General features: G+C 51.5%; 8 protein-coding genes across 8 annotated transcripts; 4 read left to right on the top strand and 4 right to left on the bottom strand.

Moving 5' to 3' along the window:
- Positions 1-1,615: 1,615 nt before the first annotated feature.
- On the bottom strand, positions 1,616-4,320 carry K460DRAFT_368453 (thimet oligopeptidase). Its single transcript, XM_040933779.1, has 3 exons — positions 3,903-4,320; positions 1,931-3,801; positions 1,616-1,876 (listed from the first exon to the last, which is right to left on the bottom strand). The coding sequence occupies exons 1-3, from the start codon at positions 3,990-3,992 to the stop codon at positions 1,663-1,665; spliced, it is 2,175 nt and encodes a 724-aa protein (XP_040786138.1). The 5' UTR covers positions 3,993-4,320; the 3' UTR covers positions 1,616-1,662.
- A 651-nt stretch (positions 4,321-4,971) lies between these two features.
- On the bottom strand, positions 4,972-6,420 carry K460DRAFT_396847 (uncharacterized protein; the record flags this gene model as incomplete). The annotated part of the gene is made up of 4 exons (XM_040936124.1): positions 6,127-6,420; positions 6,008-6,074; positions 5,878-5,961; positions 4,972-5,829 (listed from the first exon to the last, which is right to left on the bottom strand). Exons 1-4 carry the CDS (start codon positions 6,204-6,206, stop codon positions 4,972-4,974), a joined length of 1,089 nt encoding a protein of 362 aa, XP_040786137.1. The 5' UTR covers positions 6,207-6,420.
- A 1,121-nt stretch (positions 6,421-7,541) lies between these two features.
- Positions 7,542-8,280, top strand: K460DRAFT_147810 (uncharacterized protein). The gene has a single exon (XM_040926788.1). The coding sequence runs from the start codon at positions 7,741-7,743 to the stop codon at positions 8,140-8,142; it is 402 nt and encodes a 133-aa protein (XP_040786136.1). The 5' UTR covers positions 7,542-7,740; the 3' UTR covers positions 8,143-8,280.
- Positions 8,281-8,419: 139 nt separating this feature from the next.
- Positions 8,420-9,855, bottom strand: K460DRAFT_288546 (kinase-like protein; the record flags this gene model as incomplete). Its single annotated transcript, XM_040929054.1, has 5 exons — positions 8,420-8,595; positions 8,654-8,816; positions 8,865-9,181; positions 9,227-9,579; positions 9,629-9,855. The coding sequence occupies 5 exons, from the start codon at positions 9,853-9,855 to the stop codon at positions 8,420-8,422; spliced, it is 1,236 nt and encodes a 411-aa protein (XP_040786135.1).
- Positions 9,856-10,694: 839 nt separating this feature from the next.
- On the bottom strand, positions 10,695-11,381 carry K460DRAFT_287722 (uncharacterized protein; the record flags this gene model as incomplete). The annotated part of the gene is made up of 2 exons (XM_040928988.1): positions 10,695-11,005; positions 11,057-11,381. Coding segments are annotated over 2 exons (636 nt in total), but the record flags the coding sequence as incomplete, so codon positions are not given.
- Positions 11,382-11,748: 367 nt separating this feature from the next.
- K460DRAFT_341867 (MRP-L47-domain-containing protein) lies at positions 11,749-12,976 on the top strand. Its single transcript, XM_040931165.1, has 3 exons — positions 11,749-12,132; positions 12,185-12,492; positions 12,544-12,976. Exons 1-3 carry the CDS (start codon positions 11,769-11,771, stop codon positions 12,628-12,630), a joined length of 759 nt encoding a protein of 252 aa, XP_040786133.1. The 5' UTR covers positions 11,749-11,768; the 3' UTR covers positions 12,631-12,976.
- Positions 12,977-13,030: 54 nt separating this feature from the next.
- Positions 13,031-14,894, top strand: K460DRAFT_387607 (rab GTPase activator; the record flags this gene model as incomplete). Its single annotated transcript, XM_040935650.1, has 8 exons — positions 13,031-13,180; positions 13,230-13,254; positions 13,302-13,361; positions 13,413-13,440; positions 13,495-13,834; positions 13,894-14,445; positions 14,497-14,754; positions 14,803-14,894. The coding sequence occupies exons 1-8, from the start codon at positions 13,135-13,137 to the stop codon at positions 14,892-14,894; spliced, it is 1,401 nt and encodes a 466-aa protein (XP_040786132.1). The 5' UTR covers positions 13,031-13,134.
- Positions 14,895-15,568: 674 nt separating this feature from the next.
- Positions 15,569-20,192, top strand: K460DRAFT_378684 (PigN-domain-containing protein; the record flags this gene model as incomplete). Its single annotated transcript, XM_040935098.1, has 4 exons — positions 15,569-15,629; positions 15,679-18,490; positions 19,175-19,581; positions 19,639-20,192. 4 exons carry the CDS (start codon positions 15,569-15,571, stop codon positions 20,190-20,192), a joined length of 3,834 nt encoding a protein of 1,277 aa, XP_040786131.1.
- Between the last annotated feature and the right edge of the window lie 1,522 nt (positions 20,193-21,714).

The following is a 21,714-nucleotide window of genomic DNA, read 5'->3' as shown; positions in this document are numbered from 1 at the left end:
ACATTATGGTGAGATTACCCGTCCAATAAGCCTGCCGTCCCACTATGCTACTTCTTGTAAGCAAAAGATATTCCATCGTCCCAACACTCGGTATCTCCTGGGTATTCAAGGCTCTCTTCTCAATGTTCTTGGTAATCCTTTAATAGTCGTACAATCAAGGTCAAAGCTCGCTCGACAGGTAACGGTAGGGCTACTCAGTAAAGGTCAGCATTTCTAAACGTTAAGTGCTCACAGAGCGGTAAAGTCAGAAACCTACTTCTGAACGCTCATCTTCTAACATTATTCCCATGCGATTATGGAAAAATCTCCGCGCAATTTGGGTTCTAGGCTTCTACCTCAAATCCAAATTTCGAATTCTTCAAGTGCCTTCCACCTTATACTATATCTTCTACTATTAAATTACTGGCAAGATGACAGGTACAGCGTTTAAAAGTTGAATGGAGAGAGTGGCAAAATCGGCAATAAAAGACTTGGTGACGCACTCCTATGTCTTCCCATCCAGTGAAGACACCAGTTCGTGGTACGACCCTCTTCCAAATCCTTGTCGTAGGGATATGTGACTTTTGAGCGCCCCAGATATGGAGCTCTATGAATGATCTTGGAGTTGGGAGCTCTCAATCACCCGATCTAGTCAATGCAGCCACTGCCTTTCTATAGTCATTTAAGATTGTGACTTGTTTCCTCAGACCATGCATGAAAGATGTGGTTGGGATAGATTATATGTTGGCCAGCAACTCCTTAGGATAGCCTCTATATGTGGTCAGAGAACCCGCGTACGAACTACTTGTAGTACACACTGACTTAGTAGGCTGAACTCTATGTTAACAATCGGTTTGGCGACACGTGGTTAGGGTTAGCAGACCACTATGTATGGTTCTATGTAGAGTCACCAAACTTATGCATTATATTCGTACTGAGATACAGCATCGAATCCTTCCTCTTCATCCTCCTCCTCCGCCGTTCCGTGCATATCACACAACCCCTGGGCGTAGTTCGCTTGTCCTTAAAGCCCACCTAAAAACGGATGATACTTTAATAGGTAGTCTAGGTGCGTATGCCCGTCTTATGTCCCTCTTATCTCATACTGCCCACCCCATCCGACCTGCTTATAATACCAATCCTCAACCACCTTCTTAACAACCCATCTCAATTCCTCAGCATGTTTCTTACACAGCAGACCCCCCCTACACTTCCCTTTTGGATCATATTTCACTAGCGACGCGCAGCGTTCTACTGCACAAGGAGTTTGCAAGCTACAGCACGAGGAGAGTGAGGATGTGAGCGACGAGAAGGATAGTGCGGAGCTTGGGCGCGAGCGCGGCATTCGGGGCGGCGTGAAAGTCTGTTAATTGTGTGTGGTATGGGCTTGGAAATGCAGGAAAATTTAAAGCGTTTTTGTAGAGAAGAAGTTGAGGAAGAAATCGAGAAACATAGAGGGGGAAGGAGAACGGGAAAAGACAGAGATAAACGCAGATTGTTGTAAATGTACAACAGTGACATGATTGCTGTTGTAGGAAGTGTTGGCCGTAGATATGCTGGCATACAATCGCTGTAATTGATAACGCTATGTTCTATAATGCACTCTTGATACGGATACTCTGAACATCTCCTTAATCTGTGTGAGTCTACCAATGCGTGCGCTCTTCGCGGGCACCAGGTCTTTTACTGACTGATGCCAAGCTCCTTATAGAACGCCTCGGTCTCCGGCTTGCGACCTAGAAACTCTTCTAGAATATCCATCTCCTCCTTCGATCCACCACGTTCGAGGACGGTGTGTCGATACCTACGGCCCTCCTTGCCGTTCATGGGATTTGCCTTGAAGACTGTGTAGAACATATCTGTGGAGTAGACCTGCGAGGAGAGGTAGCCGTAGTAACTGTCACGAGTTAGCACATCCTTTCCAACTTGGAGAATATTGACAATGACTCACCCAGCATCGTATCCACCGATCAGGTGACCAAAAGTAGCCTGACCATTCCCCCAGTGCCAATCACCCTTCTTCTCTCCTTCCAACGCCTCCGGCCCATCAAGCTGACTAATCTCTTGCCTAAGAGCGTTGTACTTCTCCGTGATATCCAACTTCTCAGCTGCCTCATGACTACTAGGCTCATGCACCGTCATATCGAACGTGCCGAAGTGCAGTTGTCTCAAATTGAACAGTGCATCGTTCACGTGCTTCGTGTTGATCAAGTTGGCGACGAGAGAGTTGGGGATTTGCTCGGAGGGCTTCTTGGCACTGCCAGATGACTCAAGATAGGCAGCTTCGTAGTCGGAGGAGAGGTAGGAGTAGTGGTGTGATAGAGCGCGGATTTGCGAGGGCGTCCAGCACCAGTTTTCCAACATTTGGGAGGGTGCTTCGACGAAGTCGCGGACGGTATTCGTACCATGGAAGCGCGAGTACGTTGTTCTTGAGACCAGATCATGGATGCCGTGGCCGAGTTCGTGGAATAGGGTAACAACCTCATCATGCTTTAGCAACGAAGGCTTCTTCGGGGTCGGCTTAGAGAAGTTACAGACGAGCGCCGTGGCTGGGTATCGTCGCTTGCCGTTCTCATCGATGTAGCCGGGCTGTAGGTTGAAGTTGGCGGCGTGACCATACTTGCCGTCTCGTGGGAAGAGGTCGAGATACAAATATCCCACGAAACCGGCGCCTTCGCCCTCGTCGTCCCACACGCTGAAGATCTGAACATCCTGGTGCCATACAATGTCTGACCCCTTGCCGCCTTCTGCAAGAGCTGCCCTCTCTTCCTCGCCCACAATCTCGACGAAGACCAGACCGAAGAGCTCCTCGAAAATCTTCAGCATGCCCTGGATGGTAGTCTGCAAAGGGAAGTACTCAGCAATGACCTGGTGGTCTAGCTGGTAATCCTTCTCTAGCATCAAGCGATCATAGTATCTATGATCCCAGAGGTAGTACTTCTCGGCCAGCGGACCAGTCAAGCCACGCTCTTTCGTATCTTGCTTCTTGAACTCCATCAACTTTTCAATCTCCTTCTTGCCACCGGGCGCAAGGCGCTCTCGCAGATCAGCCAAAAAGTCGTCAACCGTCTCCGTTGTCTTCGCCATCTTGTCTTCAATCCTGAACTGGGCATGGTTTTTATAGCCGAGGATGCGAGCTGCTTCGTCACGTAGTAGAATAGCTTCGCGGAACAAGGCTACGTTGTCGTTGCACTTATTCTCGTTCTCGATGAACACCTTCTTCCGTGTCTCGGCGTTCGTCGCGTACTTCAAAGTTGGGAACAGGTCCGGGTATTTGAAGGTGAGCCACAACTTGCCCTCGTTGTCACCCTGGCCCTTCTTCAAAGTTGAGATGGTATCGTCCGGCACGCCGTCCAACTCTTCCGGTGTGAACCACAGTCCTCCATTCTCCTCATTCAAGTTCTTCTGGAAAGCTATGCTGATCTGACTGAGGCGTTGCTTGATCTCCTTGAATCTGTCCCTCTTGGGGCCCACAGGCAAGCTCAGTCCATTCCGGATGAAGGACTTGTGATCCTTCTCCAGCAGCCGCTGCGACTCCGGGTCCAGCTGCTCCTTCTTCTTTAGTGCTGCATCGACGAGCTTGAAAACATCCTCGCGCATCGACGACTCAATGCCAAAGTCATCGAGCAGCTGCTCTGCCTCGCTAGACGCGTCGCGTAGCTCCTTGCTAGTGGAGACGGCATTGTAGAAGCCGATGATGTGCGACTCGATGGCCATCTTGTTGTCATCGCGGGCAATTGGGAGGACGGCGTTTGCGAAAGTCGCGCTGTCGAGCTGGACGTCGCGAGCAACAGCATCCTGTACGCTTCGTGATCTGTCAATCTGGGCCATGTCAGCTCCGCGTCCCATCTCTCTTCACTGCGGGGTTCCATAGCAGCAGCAATGGAATGCCCTAATAGCAGGATTATAACCCTGTCACGTACCAGTCTCTTCGTATCCTCAATCAAGCTCTGCTTCGTCGCCGTGAACCTGGGCGGCAGCTGAGGCGGCGTCTTATATTGCTTAGGCGCCATGGTCGAGTTGGTCAGCGGTCGGTATGGCTGAGAGTAGAGTGGGCTGCCCAATGGTCTCGGCTTTATGTACTGCAGTAGGGAGGGAGAGCGCACGCCGAGTCGAAGGGTAGCCAGAATGGCGGAGAGTGAGATGAAGAGGGCGACGGCTGCGAGGAAGAGCTTCGTGAGGCGTGAGGTAGCCACGGTGGTGATAGTCGGGTACTCTTGCTACTTATATCGACATGGACAGTGCCGGGGCGATTGGATTGGGCCGTGTGCTACGTCAAACAGCGCCTGTAGCTTCGAGCACAGTGATGATGCTGCTGTGGGTAAGAGTGCAGGTCGACGTGACCTCTTGCTGTGCAGCGCTGATGATGGCGGCCCACATGGACTCCGCCTCGGACATTTCTGGAAAGGGTAACGCGGCGTCGTCTTCTGAGGCTGTTTTGGAACGTCAACCGTTGGAACACGACATGTTTGGCATGGCAATCGCTTTGCGCTCTTGCTACGCTACAACGATTATGAGTCCTCGTCTATGGTATTGTGCTCTCCAATGTGTATACAGCATGCTTCACGCCTGCTCGCTTAAACTGCGCGAGACTCATGTCAGACCAAGTCCGACGCATCTCTCCAGCTGACCTTCTCTACCCAGTACCTGGCGAATGGTTCACCGCTCTCTTGCCTTATTATGTGCTCACAGAATCCTGGCTGATGTTGCATGGCTTGCCAGCGCAGCATCTGGCGTCATGAGGACGCTTCTTAACGTATTCCAACGCCGCTGTGCAAACCATCAGCAAATTCTATCAAGCCGTTAGCGTGCGCCCAAGAAAGATAGAGAGATGAATACGAGGACTTACCATGACCATGAACATAGTGAGTTTGAACAGCGGCGCAGTAGAGCCAGCTACCACGCTGACACGGTCCTCGCCTCCCTTTCACTCGCCGCTCATAACGCCAAGAACCCAGAAGCAATGTAGCCACCAAGTCACAACCTCCGCTCCTACACCGTCATATGGGGATGCGTAGGCTCCACCAACGTGCTGTTCCTGCTTGCCGAGCCCAAGCTCTCCGGAACCGTGATGAAAGGCCCCCAACTCGGGCTTCCTTCTCCACCGTTCTTTTCATATTCAATCTCGAGTGGCTTATTTTGACTGGTGCCACCCCCTCCCATGGGTTTCGGTGGGCTCATGTCTATTTTTCTTTGCGTCACGCCTCGCTCTTCTTTTTCTCTCCGTCGAAAAAGCAGGCGAAGGAAGGGGACTGAAGCGGATATGATACCACTGTTGGTCTCAACCTGGCCCCAAAGGAGGAGATCTGCTCCAAAACGAGCGCTCGCCGATGGACTTTCTGCCCACAGCATCATCACCCACATGCGCACTGAGGAGGCGACAATGGCCATGATGCCAATGGAGAAGATACCGATAAGAGCCAGACGTTTGCTCATTGGGACTCGGAGGCTGAGCAATGTGGGAATAGGTAGCAGCAGTATGATGACGTCGCTCAACAGGTTGGCTGCTGCACAGAACACCCACAACCTCACCGGATCGTAACACCTGAGATTCGGCTTCTTCGTGTTCGGATCTCTGTCGAACTGAGCGAAAAATCCGGAAGTGTCCCAAGCATCTGGTGGATGCAGGCACTGGAAGGCGGCAGCAATGCATGAGGCGAATGTGTATATGCTCACGAAGCCGATCGTAGCGTACACGAGGCGTCGAAAGGTGCGGTGGGTTGCTATTACCCGATAGAAGAAGAGGAGGCTAAGTTTGACGAAGCAGAGTGCTAGAATGTAGCTCATTCGGTACACCCACCATGTTATTAGGGTACCGCGCACTGTTGCTGCTATTTCCGGTCGCTTTTCCTAGATGTGCGTTAGCATCGTCAGCGAGGGTGGGCATACTACGCGTACCGGTATTCGAAAGTAGCTAGGTTTGAATTTGCTGCTAGTGATGTCTTGGTAGTAGTTGATAACCAAGTTTGCCCACGTGAACATCTAGTTGAATGAGCACAGTGGCGAGAATAGCGTCCGGAAAACTTACCAGAGCAGCAAGCATGAGATGATCGCTTACGCCCACCGACCCAGTTAAGAAGTGACGACAGTAATATCTGCTCACCAACATCAGTAATGGCGCCAAACTGGCTCGCGTAGCGAACGTACCGCAGGGCTACGATGACAGTCGATAATGAAGTCAACGTCGCTCCAACTATCACCACGACAAAGCCCGGCCGTAGGTACATGGTGTATTAAGTCGCCGGTTATAGCTGCTCACGCAGGTACGGAGTGTCAGACTGAGTACAGATTCCGAGCTCGCAAATAGTTGTGAAAAGATCGGTAGAGCTTACGCCCGGGTAACAGTAGAGAGGAGCAAGCCGAAGAAGCAACAATGGACCAGGAGAATTTGTGTCTGAGCGCTCAGTTATAAGCATCATTCTTCCATTTAGGCTTCCCCAGATTTTGAGCCCTGCGAGACAGAGTGTACCGTAGACCGTGTCGTTTCCCTGGTACGTGCAGGAAGCAAGACCGACTTTGCAGGTGGCAATCATGCGAGTCAATACGCATAGCCCAACGGATTGTGGAGGATATTGAAGCGATTCCATTAACCGATTTGCTATTATCGTTCAGCAAGGACCATGACGGGTATCGCATGCTAGGATGAGAAATCGTTGACAACTTCGCGAAGCGTTTGATCGACTTAGGACCTGGAAAGGAACCACGTTGGCATGGCGTGTGCAATTGAAAAGGGCCTGGTCCGTAGTTTCACCATATGTCGTGCGGTCGGAGAACAACGGCTATCTCTCGACTGGGTCAGACCAGCAATGCGTGTTCAGCTTGAAAACGACTATTAGACTACAAAGGGTTTAAAGCGAACTGTCGCTTGGCGATCTTTCCGGTCATATGTTGGTTCGCATAATGTGATGAGCTCGGCTTCAACATACCCAGTGCGCCCACTTTTAGCCGGGGTGTGAGGTTGTGTGGTGAGTGTCTGAGGTTCTCAGGCTGAAACCCCCCTTGAGTTGCTCAACACTCGCTGTCTGCGGCGTTGCTAAGCCGACCCGTTCGCAATCTAACTTACTGAAAGTACAAGTATTGAGGTGTGACCGGCTCATGCAAACCAGAACAGGTGATGGTGGTCACGCAGCCTCATGCAATACTGAGCTGGATCCCAATGCTCACATTGCCGCAAGGCAAGAATAATTTGGCAGAACGACGGACGTTACATGACGAATGGAAAATGAAGACGAGAAGGAAGTAGCGAATATGGACATAGGATGGAAATGGAGTGAGAAGTTAGGAGGCGCCGCAATGAGAAGAGGAAGCGATGTCTAGTGAAGGAGAGGCATATTGTATTCCAAAGCCTACACACTCCCGTCATATGACCAGTTGCTCAGGTCATGGAATCTCAAAGACTGACATACGAGCATTCCTGCGGTGAGTGATATACACGCTATTTTCAAGTAGAATCTACTCTTGGCATACACACGACTGGCTTAGTCGATTTTAGCCCATCAGATTAGCAACATCTTACTTAGCCTGACCTCGGGTTATTCTTGCTTAGCTTAAAGAATAGTTGCCCAGGCTTGCTTATAATCAAATTTAAAGTGCCTTAGGCTGCTTATACTCGACTCCCTTGGGGATCATTGTCCTAAGTCCAGTCCCAATTCTGCCCCTACCACACCACACTTCTTGCTCTACACAATGGATCTGGGCCACTTGTTTCCTTCTGACCGCTTTGCATGATTTCGGCGCTCTCGTGTTCATACCCGTTCTTGGATGGAGCGACAAATCAAATCCGACTGGCCGCCCCTTTTCAGCTCGGTTTCGCAAGCCTATTCTTTGCGCGCTTTTGGAGGGTCTTCTAGCATCGTTTGCATGTTGCTCCATTTACTGTATACACGCCTTCGATTTTCGACTATCGTGGCGACGCACTCAGATGTCGTGCTACACTCAAAAAGTTCTCTGGTCACTTTGGCTTTTCCTCCTATCTGCTCAAGGAGCAGTGAACCTGGTAGTTTATCGCAAGGCCCACCTTGGGACCGAGATACGACATTGGGCGATCCATTTAGTAGGACGGATTTGTGGCTATGCATTTACTTTGGTGTTTTTCTTCAGCACTGTTCTGGCATGGCAGTACCCGTTAGAGTTCAGTCCCTGTTTAGAGGTCCAAGATTTTGAAGTGAAATCCCGCGCACAAGACCCGTAGCTTCGTACAGTAGCTGTTATCCATCTCCTTCTGCCGGACACGGCGTCACGCTAAGCTTGGCGCAAAGGAGCGAGCGAAGCGGCGACTGGGACTTGATCATTCTGTGGCTGTTGGACATAGTAAACGCATGGCAAGCGTTCTTGACAAAACAGTCGAAGGGATGGCCACCGGGCTGTACTGATCTGACCTGAACGTAAGTTCTCCTTAATAAATGGGCAGGGTATAAGTATAAAACCTCCATTGATGAATTCAGTGCTGCAAGAATGGATCACCCAGTAATTCTTTCGCCGTAGACCGTTCCTTTGGATCCCAGGTAAGCAACCTTTTCGCAAACTTGATGAACATTTCCTTGTCATCGTCAGGAATCGGTTCAATCGATGATGTGAAATCGAGTGATGGTGTGTCGCCCTTGTACTGCAGCTGATCTAAGATCTTGTTAGTCGAGATAATTCGAGACCTGGAAAACACAGTCGATCGCCATACCATTCAAATCGTAAAACAGGGACGTTCGCTTGCCTCGTTGGAGTAGAGTTGAGGGCGGTGGCCCTAGTAGCGCCGTTATGCAAGCAAGATGAAGTCTGTCATCATAGTTTGCTTCTATGTAAAGCTCTCGAAACAAGGATCGCTTTCCAAAGAGATCCCAGAGCTACAGAGCAATCAGCAATATATCTCGTGTCGAACCGTAGTGACATACCATGACTCCTAAGCTCCAAATGTCAGCACTGTATGTCCAACCGGCATCCAAGATTACTTCAGGGGCACGCAATGACTCCGCTTGAATTGCTCCGTAGTGCGGGCCGTCACCTTGGACAGAGAAGCCGTAGTCCGTGATGGCAATTCGGCCAAGGGCCTTTGGGAGGTTTGAAATCGGTCCGAACTGGTTTCGAGAGAGGTAGATGGTTCTATCATCGCGAATGGCTTGCGGGAGCGGATTTTCATACTCGTCTCTTGCGCTCTTTTCTACAATTGCGGGCTCTTCCAAGCTCGCCATGATGTTATCGATTTTGATATCTAGCAGAGTAAGCCTGATAATCGATCAGAAGAGGTCAAACATACCGGCATGAACGACTTTGCAGTCGCTATGCAGGAAATCCAAGCCATGTAGGATCTCCTGCAGCAAAATCTTCAATATATGCACCGGAATTGTGCCATCCCGAAATCTTGTTTTCACGAGCCAAAGCGGCTCTCGAACTGGCTCATAGACCAATCCAAGATTGCTGCTCTCTGTGCTATTTGGCCTTTGAAGCTGAAATACATCTAGCAGACCACGGAAAAATTGCTTTCCTTCGTGATTCGACGATTTCTGAGAGATAATTTGCGCGATGGCTAGCTCATTCTCAGCACTTCGCTTCTCAGGATGGGATGAATGGATTTTCAATGCAACATATCTCTCAGCATTCCATCTCCACCTAATGCTCGTTAGCGCAGTCGATGAAATGCGCTTGGCATGGACGTAACTGGAAAAGGTCTCGTGCCAACCAGACGGTCGAGCTGGTGCCGAAGCCAAGTTTGGTCGCTAACTGATACCTTTGATTGACAACTTCCCCCAAACGAGCTGGATAGAAATATCGAGGGTCGTAATACGGCGTTGCCTCTTCTTCAAGAGGACCTGTCTTATCGATTTTGGGGGGAACAGCCGTCGAGGGCGGCCAAGGTCGATGCCTGAATGTGCCGGCCAAAGTCATCAAAAACGATCTAGATTGGTGCATATCGGCATTCACTACCTGACGTGACGTCAAAGAGCTCACGTCTAGCAATTTTGCTTTCGTCGTTCTTGATGAACGTGCCCATGCCGTGAAACACCACGCTCCGCACACATGTACGCAAGATAGGAGTTCTCGATAGGCAACTCGTTGATCAACGGCACGGGAAAGAGCAAGCACTACCATGCACTAAGCTGTGGAGCTAGCGGTTTGGTGGAGCTCTCATTCTGAGCGAAAGTGAGCAAAAGTGACTCATCACTGCTCAATGTGATTGGTTGCGGCTACAGTCGGCGCTCATTGGCTGGCCGCCTATGTGGCCACACCCCTAAACTATGGTGAAGAGGGAGGAGATGAAGAAATGATAACGATTGTAATGGCAAGAGGTAGCGGTATCCTCAATTACAAGTGTAGTTTAGATTCTTGATATGGATCAATGTCCATGTTCAATCGTAAGAGTACTCGAATCACGGGCCGAGAAGCATGTGTTGTGCTTTCCCAGATCATTTCGACTCATGTTGTGTGAGAGTGAGCCAAAGTAATGTTTGACGAGGCATAACGAGTGCATATATAACTTGCATGAGAATATATCGGGAGTATTGAAGAATATAGTTGTTAAAAGCTACATAAGAGTGACCATGTGAGTACCCGAGAACGCCGTATCTCCCAGATCCTCAAAGATTAAGAAACATTTGCCGATCTGATCCTGCCAAAAAGGCATACCATGATCGAACCGAATTCCGACATCGTCTGAAAGGAGGCCGAATCCCGTCATTGAAAGGACAGGTTGAAAACACCAAGTGTGCTAACAGTTGAGAACAGGACTACTTCTGCGCGTGGAGCAGGGCACGAAGCGTCTCGACCTCGCCTTCGAGCCGGGCGCAGCGGACCTTGAGATCATCGCGCTCGGTCTTGACTTCCTTGAGTTCAGTCTCCAGGCCGCTCATTTGATCAACGCGTTTCTGTCGATATCGGCGAGCCGCAAGAGTGTTGGCTTTTCGCTTCTCAACACGGGACACCTCAGGTGCCAAGGGGCTGTTTTTGGTGGTTGACAATTTGGAGTATGTAGAAGATTGCTCGGGTGAAGACGAGGTCCGGTCGTTAGAGCTTGAAATGGAACCGGGCTGAGAGCAGTCTGTATGTATTGTTTAGATCGCGAGTGCAAGAACAGGGCTCGTCGTCTTACCTTTTGTCATGGGTGTAGAAAAGCTTGTATTATGCAAGTTTCCCATGCCAGATGGAATGGCTAGAATATTCATGTCGTCTCCAGCGGTAGTAAACAGCGAGGGGCCACCAGAAATCTGGCCATTGCCAAGGAAGTTTTGTGAGTCAGATGAGGGTAATGAGAAATCGTTCCAATTCGTGGTATTGTGGAAGGAAGAGTCAGGTGCAACAAGACTACCTGTCAAGGCGTCCAAGGAGGTAGTAGAAGAAGACAAGGGAAGAGTCGTAGGAACTAGAAGAGAGTTGTTGATATCGGCAGTAGAAAAGGAGAGGGCGTAGTCCCAGTTAATTGGCGGCTGTCCACAGTCGTCGTGTTCGTGCTGTGCGTTGAGATGGCTGGAAGTGCATGTTGGAGTTGGAGAACTGCATGTCGGGATTGTAAAGCACGGGTCCTGATACCCGCTGGTGAAATCTAGGAATTCTTCAAGGGAAATTGGAACTATCGAAGGGCGCCCGTCACGGGGTGAGAGCGCGGTCGGTGGATGGGGTTTGAAAAAGGACTGCGGGGCGTCCTCTCTTTATACTACCGGGCGCGGCTGGCGAGCACGAAGTCGAAGGGCGGTGGGGCCAGGGTGCCAGGATGACCGCTAAGCCGCTCGGACCCCCAGTCGCAGAGTTTCCGAGCTGCATCTAATCAGCGACTCCGCCCTTTCCATCTGCAACACAGCCCGACAATGGCTGCCATACCGTCCTCACGAATACTGCGACCCGGTCTATCCTCCAAGAACCCGGATGCCCTGCTCTCATTCTTGGTCCCGTCCATCCAATGCATGCGCAATGCGCCCGTAGCACGATTCTCGACATCACCAGCACTATGCAAGAAAGATAACAACAAGACCCGAGGCCTTTCAGCCGTAAGAAACACAGGCCTTCGACCGAGACAAACACTGTCTGTGAAGAACAAAGATTTCGAGAATCAGCAATTACCGAAGCCCGTCAAGATCGAGAACAAGGTGACGGGCACACCAGACCATGGCCTGTGGGACTTTTTCAAGGATCAACAGCTGCTACAGACACCAGTCGAGGAACAGCGACACGGTAGATAGCAATGATTCCCAGGCCGGCATGCCAATGGCTAACATGGACATAGGGAGGGCGTGGACGGTCGGCGAGCTGCGCAGCCGAGATTGGGACTCACTGCACCAGTTGTGGTGGGTCTGCGTAAAGGAGCGAAACCGCCTAGCGACCGAAAAGATCGAGCGCAAACGACTAGAAGCCGGCTATGGTGACCTCGAAAGTACCCACCGCGACAGGACAGTGCAGGAGACCATGAAGGCAATTCTGGACACACTGGCGGAAAGGCAAATCGCCTATCAGGAAGCACTTGAGCTTGCAAAGCGCGATCCGAGCATTGATCTCAGTCGGACAGACGGACCGCAATACACACAGGAGCCATATGTACGTACAATCCGCGCTCGTGGCAGGGAATTCTACTAATTTCGTCTCTAGGATCCACTAGAGTCAGAAGAAGCGCCATACGATGCACAGCCGGAGCCCGCAGTCGAGGAACCCGCGAAAGCCAAAACACTTGCATAACTGAACAGAAGCCGGAGGAGAAGGTGAACGCATAGAAGCGTAGATAGGGACACATTCAAATGGACGGTAGCCTGCGACGCACCGGGTAGTGCAGGAGCATCATTGTATGATCGTAGCGTGTAGATTTGTACATTATGTCGCATATCAGATGGCAAGCGGAAAACTAGAGCTGGCAGCATTTGTTTGATGTAGCGAATCGTTTGTAGGGCTTCACAAGTCGGATAACTTAACAGCCTTTGAATCTTGATGGGGTCAAAAATTAGGATGAAATCCTTGCACCCTAGGTGTGCTCGAAACGCTATATGTTATGAAATAATGCACAAAGGTCGGACGAGTCTCATACGCCACTGCACAATTGGCGAGGTAAAGGAAGCTACAGCACCCCCACATCTTCGCTCACCGCAACATCTCCGAGCTCGCCACTATCCTCCCGCATTCCAGTGAACAGCTCTTACGAACCTTCACAACGCCCCTCCTATACCCGACTCTTCACTTTCCACAATTATGGACGAGATCGCGCCCGAGTACGACGTTCTAGTTCTCGGAACAGGTGGGTGGCTACCCCGCCGCGGGAACCGCCATATGCTAATGATCCCCAGGTCTCACAGAATGTGTGCTCTCAGGGTAACACATGTCGTCGATTTCCAAGGTGCACACTAACATGCGTCCAGTGTGCTCAGTGTCAAGGGCAAGAAGGTGCTCCACATTGACCGCAACGATCACTATGGCGGGTAAGTAGCCCCGATGGCTATCTTCTGGACAAGACAGCTTACAAGGTGCAGCGAGGCAGCGTCACTCAACATTGAAGCGGTACGTTGTGTATGAACCTGCTTTGCATAGCCAGATGCTCATACTATGTTACAGCTCTTCAAGAGGTACGGCCAGACCACTGGGGAGCCATGGAAGAAGTACGGCCGCGTAAACGACTGGAACATCGACCTTGTCCCGAAGCTGCTCATGTCGAACGGCGAACTTACAAACATTCTCGTCTCGACCGACGTCACGAAATACCTCGAGTTCAAGCAGATTGCTGGCAGCTATGTACAACAGGGTCAGGGTGCCAAGGCAACCGTCGCGAAGGTCCCTTCAGATGCTGGCGAGGCACTCCGCTCGCCGTTGATGGGCCTGTTCGAGAAGCGCAGGGCTAGGAACTTCTTGGAGTGGGTTGGTGCATACAAGGAGGACGATCCGGCGACACACAAGGGTGGGTGCTACAACAGACAAGGACAAGGCATGGCTATAGTTGCTAACCGTTTGTCATAGGTCTTGATGTGAAGACCTGCAATATGAAGGACGTCTACGATAAGTTCGGCTTGGAGGCTACTACCCGCGACTTCATCGGACACTCCATGGCTCTATACCCGACGGATGACTACATTACCACACAGGGACAGGCAAATGAGGCTATCCAGCGAATCAGGCTTTATGTTAACTCCATGGCACGATACGGAAAGTCCCCTTACATCTACCCGCTCTACGGTCTCGGAGAGCTTCCTCAGGGTTTCGCACGTCTGTCCGCCATCTACGGTGGTACATATATGCTCAACACCGATGTTGACGAGTTCCTCTACGATGGCGACAAGGTCGTGGGCATCAAGGCCACCATGAAGGAGAAGGATGATGCTGGCCCAGGCATGAAGTTTGAGACTAAAGCGAAGAAGATCCTCGCAGACCCCTCATACTTCCCTGGCAAGGTGCGCGTTACCGGACACTTGCTCAAGGCCATCTGCATTCTCAACCATCCTATCCCCAACACTGCCGACTCCGACTCCCTACAGCTTATCATTCCCCAGTCTCAAGTTGGACGCAAGCACGGTGAGTCAAGATACTAATACTCACTAGTTTCATACTAATAATAACTATCAGACATCTACATCGCCGTTGTGTCTTCCGCCCACAACGTCTGCCCCAAGGGCTATTACATTGCCATCGTGTCTACCATTGCCGAGAACGATACCAACCACCACCTCGAGCTCCAGCCCGGTCTCGACCGTCTCGGCAAAATTGAGGAGCAATTCATGGGCCAGGCCATCCCGCTCTACGAACCTCTTGAGAGTGGTGCTAACGACAACATCTTTCTCTCCAAGAGCTACGATGCGACGAGCCACTTCGAGACTGCGACAGGTAGGTACTTTCTTCTTAGATAAAGGGCTATGTTGCTAACACTAGCAGATGATATCAAGGACATTTACCGACGTGTTGAGGGTCACGACCTAGTTGTTGAGGGTCTGAGAGATGGACAGAACTTCAATGTGGAGGAGTAGGCAGGCACTAATAGACTGACAAGTAATACGAATAGCAAGCGATTGTTTGCTTTATCTTCTGATCACTAAAGGAGTTTTTTTCATTAACAAGTGCATACTTCCACCTCAAATCAATGGCACTAACTCTTGAACTTTGACATACGTATACCAAATTAGTAAAGGATTACGCATTTTTAAGGTAGTGTGAATGTCTTCACGGGACAAGGCTATTATTTCCGTGCAGATGAAAAATGGTGAATACGTTGAGGCTGACGGGTGGCTTGCAGAGGGCACACGCGGCCATTGCCTATTCGGGTGAGGGAGGCTGCGACCTCGACACTCACCGCAGGCGTCAAGGTCAATCTCGGATTTTCTCTTGCGAAGCGCTATTCAGTGATACCTGAACCGTGAATAATGGGAACAACCTACTAAAACCCATTACGAGTCGAGATTGAGGTACTCTGATAGTCCTAGCCCCGTAAATCTTGGCAGAGGCACCTTTATGGCCTCCTAAACGACAAAGCCATTGGGGTGCCACGTCGCGTCAAGAAGTCTCCCTGAGACATTCATTCTTTTGTACACCTACAATGGCGCAATTCGGGCGCTACCGGTTCCTTCTTGTGGCCGTGGTCTTTCATTTGGTCTACATTTACAGCATTTTCTCGATATATTTCGTAAGCCCAATTGTCCATGGCATGCGCGAGCATCGGGTGGAGACCCAAGAAGCACCTGCAAACCGTCTAGTTCTTTTCGTCGGTAAGTTTCTACACGGCTTTGCTAGGTTGAAATACTGACGACATTACAGGTGACGGCCTTCGCGCGGACAAGGCATTTCAGTCCTTTCCCAACCCTGATCCCAATGCGCCTACGCCGCTCGCGGATGACCCTGCCATACCGCGACCCCTCGCTCCCTACCTTCGCTCCCGAGTCTTGGAAAGCGGCACATTTGGCGTCTCTCATACGCGCGTCCCTACCGAATCTCGACCAGGACACGTTGCGCTCATCGCGGGGTTATACGAAGATGTTTCGGCGGTCACAACGGGGTGGAAGCTGAACCCGGTGAACTTTGACAGTGTGTTCAATAGGAGTAGACATACATGGAGCTGGGGCAGCCCAGACATCCTGCCTATGTTTGAACATGGAGCTGTGCCAGGAAGAGTAGACTCATACTGCTACGAAGCGGAAATTGAGGACTTCTCAAAGGATGGCTGGGGGCTAGATGAATGGGTCTTTGAGAGGGTCAAGAAGCTGTTTACGGATGCGAAGACCAATGCCACGCTGGACGCTGAGCTGAGGCAGGAGAAGAACGTCTTCTTTCTTCATTTGCTTGGGCTGGATATTGCCGGTCATGGGCATCGACCATATTCGTGGCAGTACTTGCACAACATCCAGTTCGTGGATCAGGGCGTGCAGGAAATTACGCGGCTCATCGAGGAGTTTTATGATGACGATAAGACGGCCTTTGTGTTTACGGCAGACCATGGCATGAGCGACTGGGGCAGTCACGGAGACGGGCATCCGGACAATACGCGCACACCGTTGATCGCGTGGGGCGCTGGTGTCGCAACACCGGTTAAGAACACCTCTGGCGTGGCTCAAGGCCATGATGAGTTTTCATCCGACTGGGGCCTGGACGAGATCGAACGACATGATGTAGACCAGGCCGACGTCGCAGCATTGATGGCCTATCTTGTCGGTCTTGACTTTCCAACAAACTCAGTTGGAGTACTACCACTTTCGTATCTCAGTACGGATACCAAGACAAAGGCAGAAGCACTCCTAGTCAACGCAAAAGAGATACTAGAGATGTATCACGTTAAGGAAGAGCTGAAGAAGTCCTCGGAGCTTCGTTACCAGCCCTTCCCTGGGCTAGGAGACGAGGCACATTCGGTGGAGCACCGAGTCTCTCAGATACAACAAGCCATTGATGACGACAAAGTTGACGAGGCAATTCTTCAAACTTATGAGCTCATTGACCTCGGCCTCGAAGGTATGAGATACCTGCAAAGATACGATTGGTTGTTCCTACGGACACTAGTCACGGCTGGGTATGTCGGCTGGATTGTGTTTGCCATTACCACTGTCATCGACCTCCATGTGCTCACGGAACATGTGCCGGCTCTCAGGACAACTCAAAGCATAGCCATGTTCTCTGGGGTGCTAGTTGCACTTTTCGCTGTTATTCTCAAGCAGCGATCACCTTGGGTCTATTACGTGTATGCTTTCTTCCCAGTCCTCTTCTGGGAGGAAGTGTACGCTCGCCGTGGGTCCCTCACTAAGGGAGGCAAGATCCTTTTTGGCCACGTTTCCTCGAACGGTGACATCGCCAAGCTTGTACTCTCCACGCTCGGCTTTTTCGGTCTTTTGGAAGCTCTGGTTCAAAGCTACTTCGTCAGGGAAATTTATACCGTCTGCTATCTGCTTGCCACGTGCTGGCCGGCAGTCTACGGTCAGGTATTTATGAAAAAGAATCTGGGGACTGTCGCCACCTGGGTACTGTCCTGCATCATCATGAGTGCCTTTACCATGCTTCCTGCAAACAAAGCAGAGGATACTCGGCTCATCTTGCTTGGCGGAGGGCTGATGTTCGCCGTTGGCGCACTGTACCTTTTCTTTGAGAAGCACCTTCTTGCGGATGCAAAGTCGGATGACGAGCTCGCTGAACCCAGGCTAGATGACAAGTCTCGCATTATCCTCAGCGTTCAGCTCGGTCTAGTGCTACTGTCCATGATTGTCACCAAGAGCAGCATTGGCTACACCCAGGCTCGACAAGGGCTGCCGCTCGGGGTCCTGGTGGTGGGATGGGCAACCCTTGTAGCTTCGCTGGTCGTACCTCAGCTCCATGGCTTGTATCCAAACAGCCACTACGTGCACCGGCTCGTTGTCATCTTCCTACAATTCGCGCCCACCTTCATCATCCTGACCATCTCGTACGAGGGTCTGTTCTACTTTGCCTTCTTCCTTTGCCTCTTCAGCTGGATGCGGCTAGAGCATCAAGTCTCGCTCCACACGACCCAGACGCAAAAAACGGCTGCCGCGTCGACCAACCCCCTAAAGCCAGCCATCGAAGCCGCAGCAGACCGACTTGGGGCAATTCGAAAGGGCGACTACCGCTCGCTCACGCTGGCCGATGCTCGGATCGCTCTCTTCTTCTTCTTCTTCATTCAATCGGCCTTCTTCAGCGCGTCCAACATTGCATCTGTGTCGTCCTTCTCCCTCGACGCGGTGGCGCGCCTCATTCCCGTCTTCGACCCCTTCTCGCAAGGCGCCCTACTCATGCTCAAACTCATGGTGCCCTTTGCGGCGCTGTCAGCCAACTTTGGGCTGTTGAACCGCAGGCTAGGGGTTGCGCCTTCAGCGCTGTTCATGGTGGTCATGGCGGTTAGCGATGTCATGACGCTGAATTTCTTCTTCATGGTCAAGGATGAGGGCAGCTGGCTGGACATTGGGACAACGATTAGTCATTTTGTGATTGCGAGTCTGCTTGGGGTCTTCGTTGCGGGGCTTGAGATGTACAGTGAGTGGACGATCAAGGGGGTGGAGTTTAGTGACGGGAGGAAAGCTGGGACCCAGAGCAACGGCAGGAGCACCAAGGGCAAAGTGAACGGGCAGAGCAAGTAGCTTTGGTTCGTGGGCATGTGCAAATAATAAACAGCAAATAGTAAATAGTGAATCGTAAATAGTAAACAGTCAAAGCATGAAGCTTATACCATGGATGTGGATGGCCAATTCCGTGTCGAAGATGTAGTGGTAGTAGCGGTGGACGAGTGACACATCACGGAAGTGCGGGCACGGGCGGGAGTGGGAGGAGGCTGGTAGCTGGTTCCTTCCAAAAAAAGTCGGCTGGGGAAGGAAGGAAGGACCCATGTGGAGCTTGGACCCAAACTACACAAAACCATGTTGGATGGTCCCTTGGGGCCGTCGCGCAGCAACACACCTCTACGCATCCGTCGCGTCGCATCAATCAATACACTACTACGCTGCACGACAAAGACGCTACATTGTTTACTTCTGTCGCGTGGAGACGGGTCTATTTGTGCGACGGCGTGGCTCGCGTGTAACGTGATTATTATCGCTATCTTGTCGAGGCGCCCCCCAACCCCCTCGACCGTGGTCGTCTTCAGCCATTTCAATTCACACCCACCCATCTCAGCCCATCCGCTCCCAACCACTCACTTGTCTTCTGGGCGCGCAATCTCGCTTCAGCCCCTCCGCGCCATATAATCACCGCCCCTCACTCGCACTCGCTACCTCTTCTCTTTTCCCATAATGTTCTTTAAACGCCGATCCCGCGCAAACAGCTACGTTGAGCACGACGCCCCTCCCCGCTCTCAATCCTTCGACGAGTACGCCGAGAAGCGCCCCGAGTCGAGCCGCAAGGAATCCCACCAGCAGGATCCCACCACGGACGCTGAAATGTATCCACGCCCGCAGCAGCCCCAGGAGACGGCCTACCCGCAGGGTGTCCCCAACGGCAGCCACAACGCAATGCCCATTCGCAGTCAGCAGATTCCCAACATGGGCATCAAACAGCCAGAGCCCATGCCCGATCTGCTTACAGCCGCTTTCAACCAGGCTGTCCGGCCCTACACCGAGAAGATCGAGCAGCTCGAGAGCCAGCTCGCCGACATGCAGGCCTGGGTCGACCAGCTGGAGCAGCAGCGCGCTGAAGTACACAACTGGATTGACAAGCGCGGACTGCGACCTGGTATGTTCCCTTATTACTCGTGCTCATCTATCAAATTCAGCGACTAACCTTCTCCAGATGTCCCTGCCTCCATCGCCAAGATCATGGACACCACCACATCGGATGCCGCGCCCACGCTCAACGCACAGCTGGATCGCAAGATTACCATTGTTAACTTCGATCTACATCGTCTTCAAGACGACCTCAACGACTCCATTTCATCATCACACTTCGCCTCCGCCATGCTGAAATTCCTACCTGACATCCAGCGGTTGACGCTCCTTCCATCGGGTCCCCGCTATGCCTTTGACCTCATCCTCAAGCTTGGCGGCAACCTCAACTCTCACGGCGGCATCGATAGCGCCGATGCCAGCGATATTGCAGCGCGCCGTGACTTCTATACCAGACTGGACGAAGCCATGGTCGATGTCGTCCAGCGCCGGTTCGGCGAGAGCGAGGACTGGAATGTCCAGCGCGAAATCAAGCGCATTGAAAAGACTGCCAGCTACCTCAAGACATATGGCGTCGAGCCCTACTTCCCACAGACGCTCGAGATGATGAAGCGGGAGATGGAGTTCCAACAGCCAAACGGTGTGCCTAATGGGCAGGGAACTCCCCCGCGGTACCATTAGCTATCTTGAGCGTGCTTGAGCTGGCAGTGGGCTAACAGTCTGTACTAGTTCAATAGAGGGGAACGAGTTGAATGACGTCACTGTGAGAAAACGGTCGAGTTCGAGTCATCCTTCTGCCGCGCCACTTCGACGCCCATCTTTGGTCAGTAGAGTGATCTCAGCCACGAGACGTGTGTCCGGGTCACGGCAGGTACACAGTTCTACCACTGGACAAACGACGGATGCTGGGTCTGTCACCCTAGTGGAAGCCGGTCAAAAAAGTCATCTTCCGCCTGCCGAGACTCCCCAAACAAGCCATCGGCCTTCTGCGGAAACTATGACGGCAATCCGTCTTCGTGCCATGGCGAACAGCATACAACGCCAACGTTCGTCTACAGAAACAACACGTCTTCCATCTGCGAATTTCGGCGCGTCGAGCCCTCGTTCTTCTACCGAAATCTCAACTGGCCACCCACTTCGTTCTGTCCCAGCGCCTGTTTCGATTTTTGGTCCATTTGCTCCTCCCCTGCATCAGCCTACTCCTCGGCATCCTTGGAACGTCAGGGAATGGAGCTTTAACCAGCCTGCTGGTGTTGGCCATCAGGGTGACGAGACTTAGTCTGGTTGCCTTAATGCAAATTGGAGCAAAAGCGCGATATGCATTCGGCCATTTATGTCAACAGATCCTCCCTCTCGTGGACCCGCCGCAGATACCCGGAATTGGAACCGACCTTCGTTTAACTGGTTGCTCAGCACTTTCAAACTCACTCGATCTTCTTCGCTTCTTCTTACGACGATTATATTTCCACCAGCAAACACCCTTACACTTGTATCTGCATCCATTCTTGCACGTCTTCTTTCAGCATACGTGCATACCCCATTCTTGTTCTTGTTATCTGGGGTTGAAGGGGTAAAGGGATCGGGAAACGGCAGATTACGACTGTACTTAATACCTTTATTGTCACGAATTTCTTTATCTGCATTGTTGGGGGATGTCACTGGAGATGGAGGGTCAGTAGGGAACGGTCCAATGTTGGACGCAATACCCAAGTAGTAATGGCGCTCCGGGCGTTTTGGGACCCGGGTCGCATAGTGAGTTTCTCTGAGCTCACAAAGAATGATACCAAAGTATATTTCAAAAAAACTTTCTTCTTGCTGCTGGTGGGTGATGCCTACTTCGTAACATTCCGCTTCTTTTCTTCCAGCTATTTTAGCGCCCGCTGTCAGAAATCGGCTTGAACTTCCGTGGACGTTACAGGACGATGGCTACCTCGTATCATCTCACGGCTCCCATGTCCTAACAGATCTCTGTCGCTATCCACATGCCCCGCCCCCTTTTCTCTCCCACTAACAGTAACAGCCCCTTGACCCTCTATACTGTTTTCCCCTCGAAACTCTTCTTCCAAGTCTCTGCCCTACCTACCGTCCTGACGTCACAACCCCTCGCTTCGAACAAAACCGTGCATTTGCGTGTGGGTCGATCACACGTTCTCGACCGCACCGTTTGAGCACATCCCCCGGTCCGCTCATCTCGCGTGCGCGA

This window comes from Cucurbitaria berberidis, assembly GCF_010015615.1.
Source record: "Cucurbitaria berberidis CBS 394.84 unplaced genomic scaffold K460scaffold_4, whole genome shotgun sequence".
Lineage (NCBI taxonomy): Eukaryota > Fungi > Ascomycota > Dothideomycetes > Pleosporales > Cucurbitariaceae > Cucurbitaria > Cucurbitaria berberidis.
The sequence above is the reverse complement of the archived record's forward strand: the minus strand, read 5'-3'. Positions and strand labels throughout refer to the sequence as shown.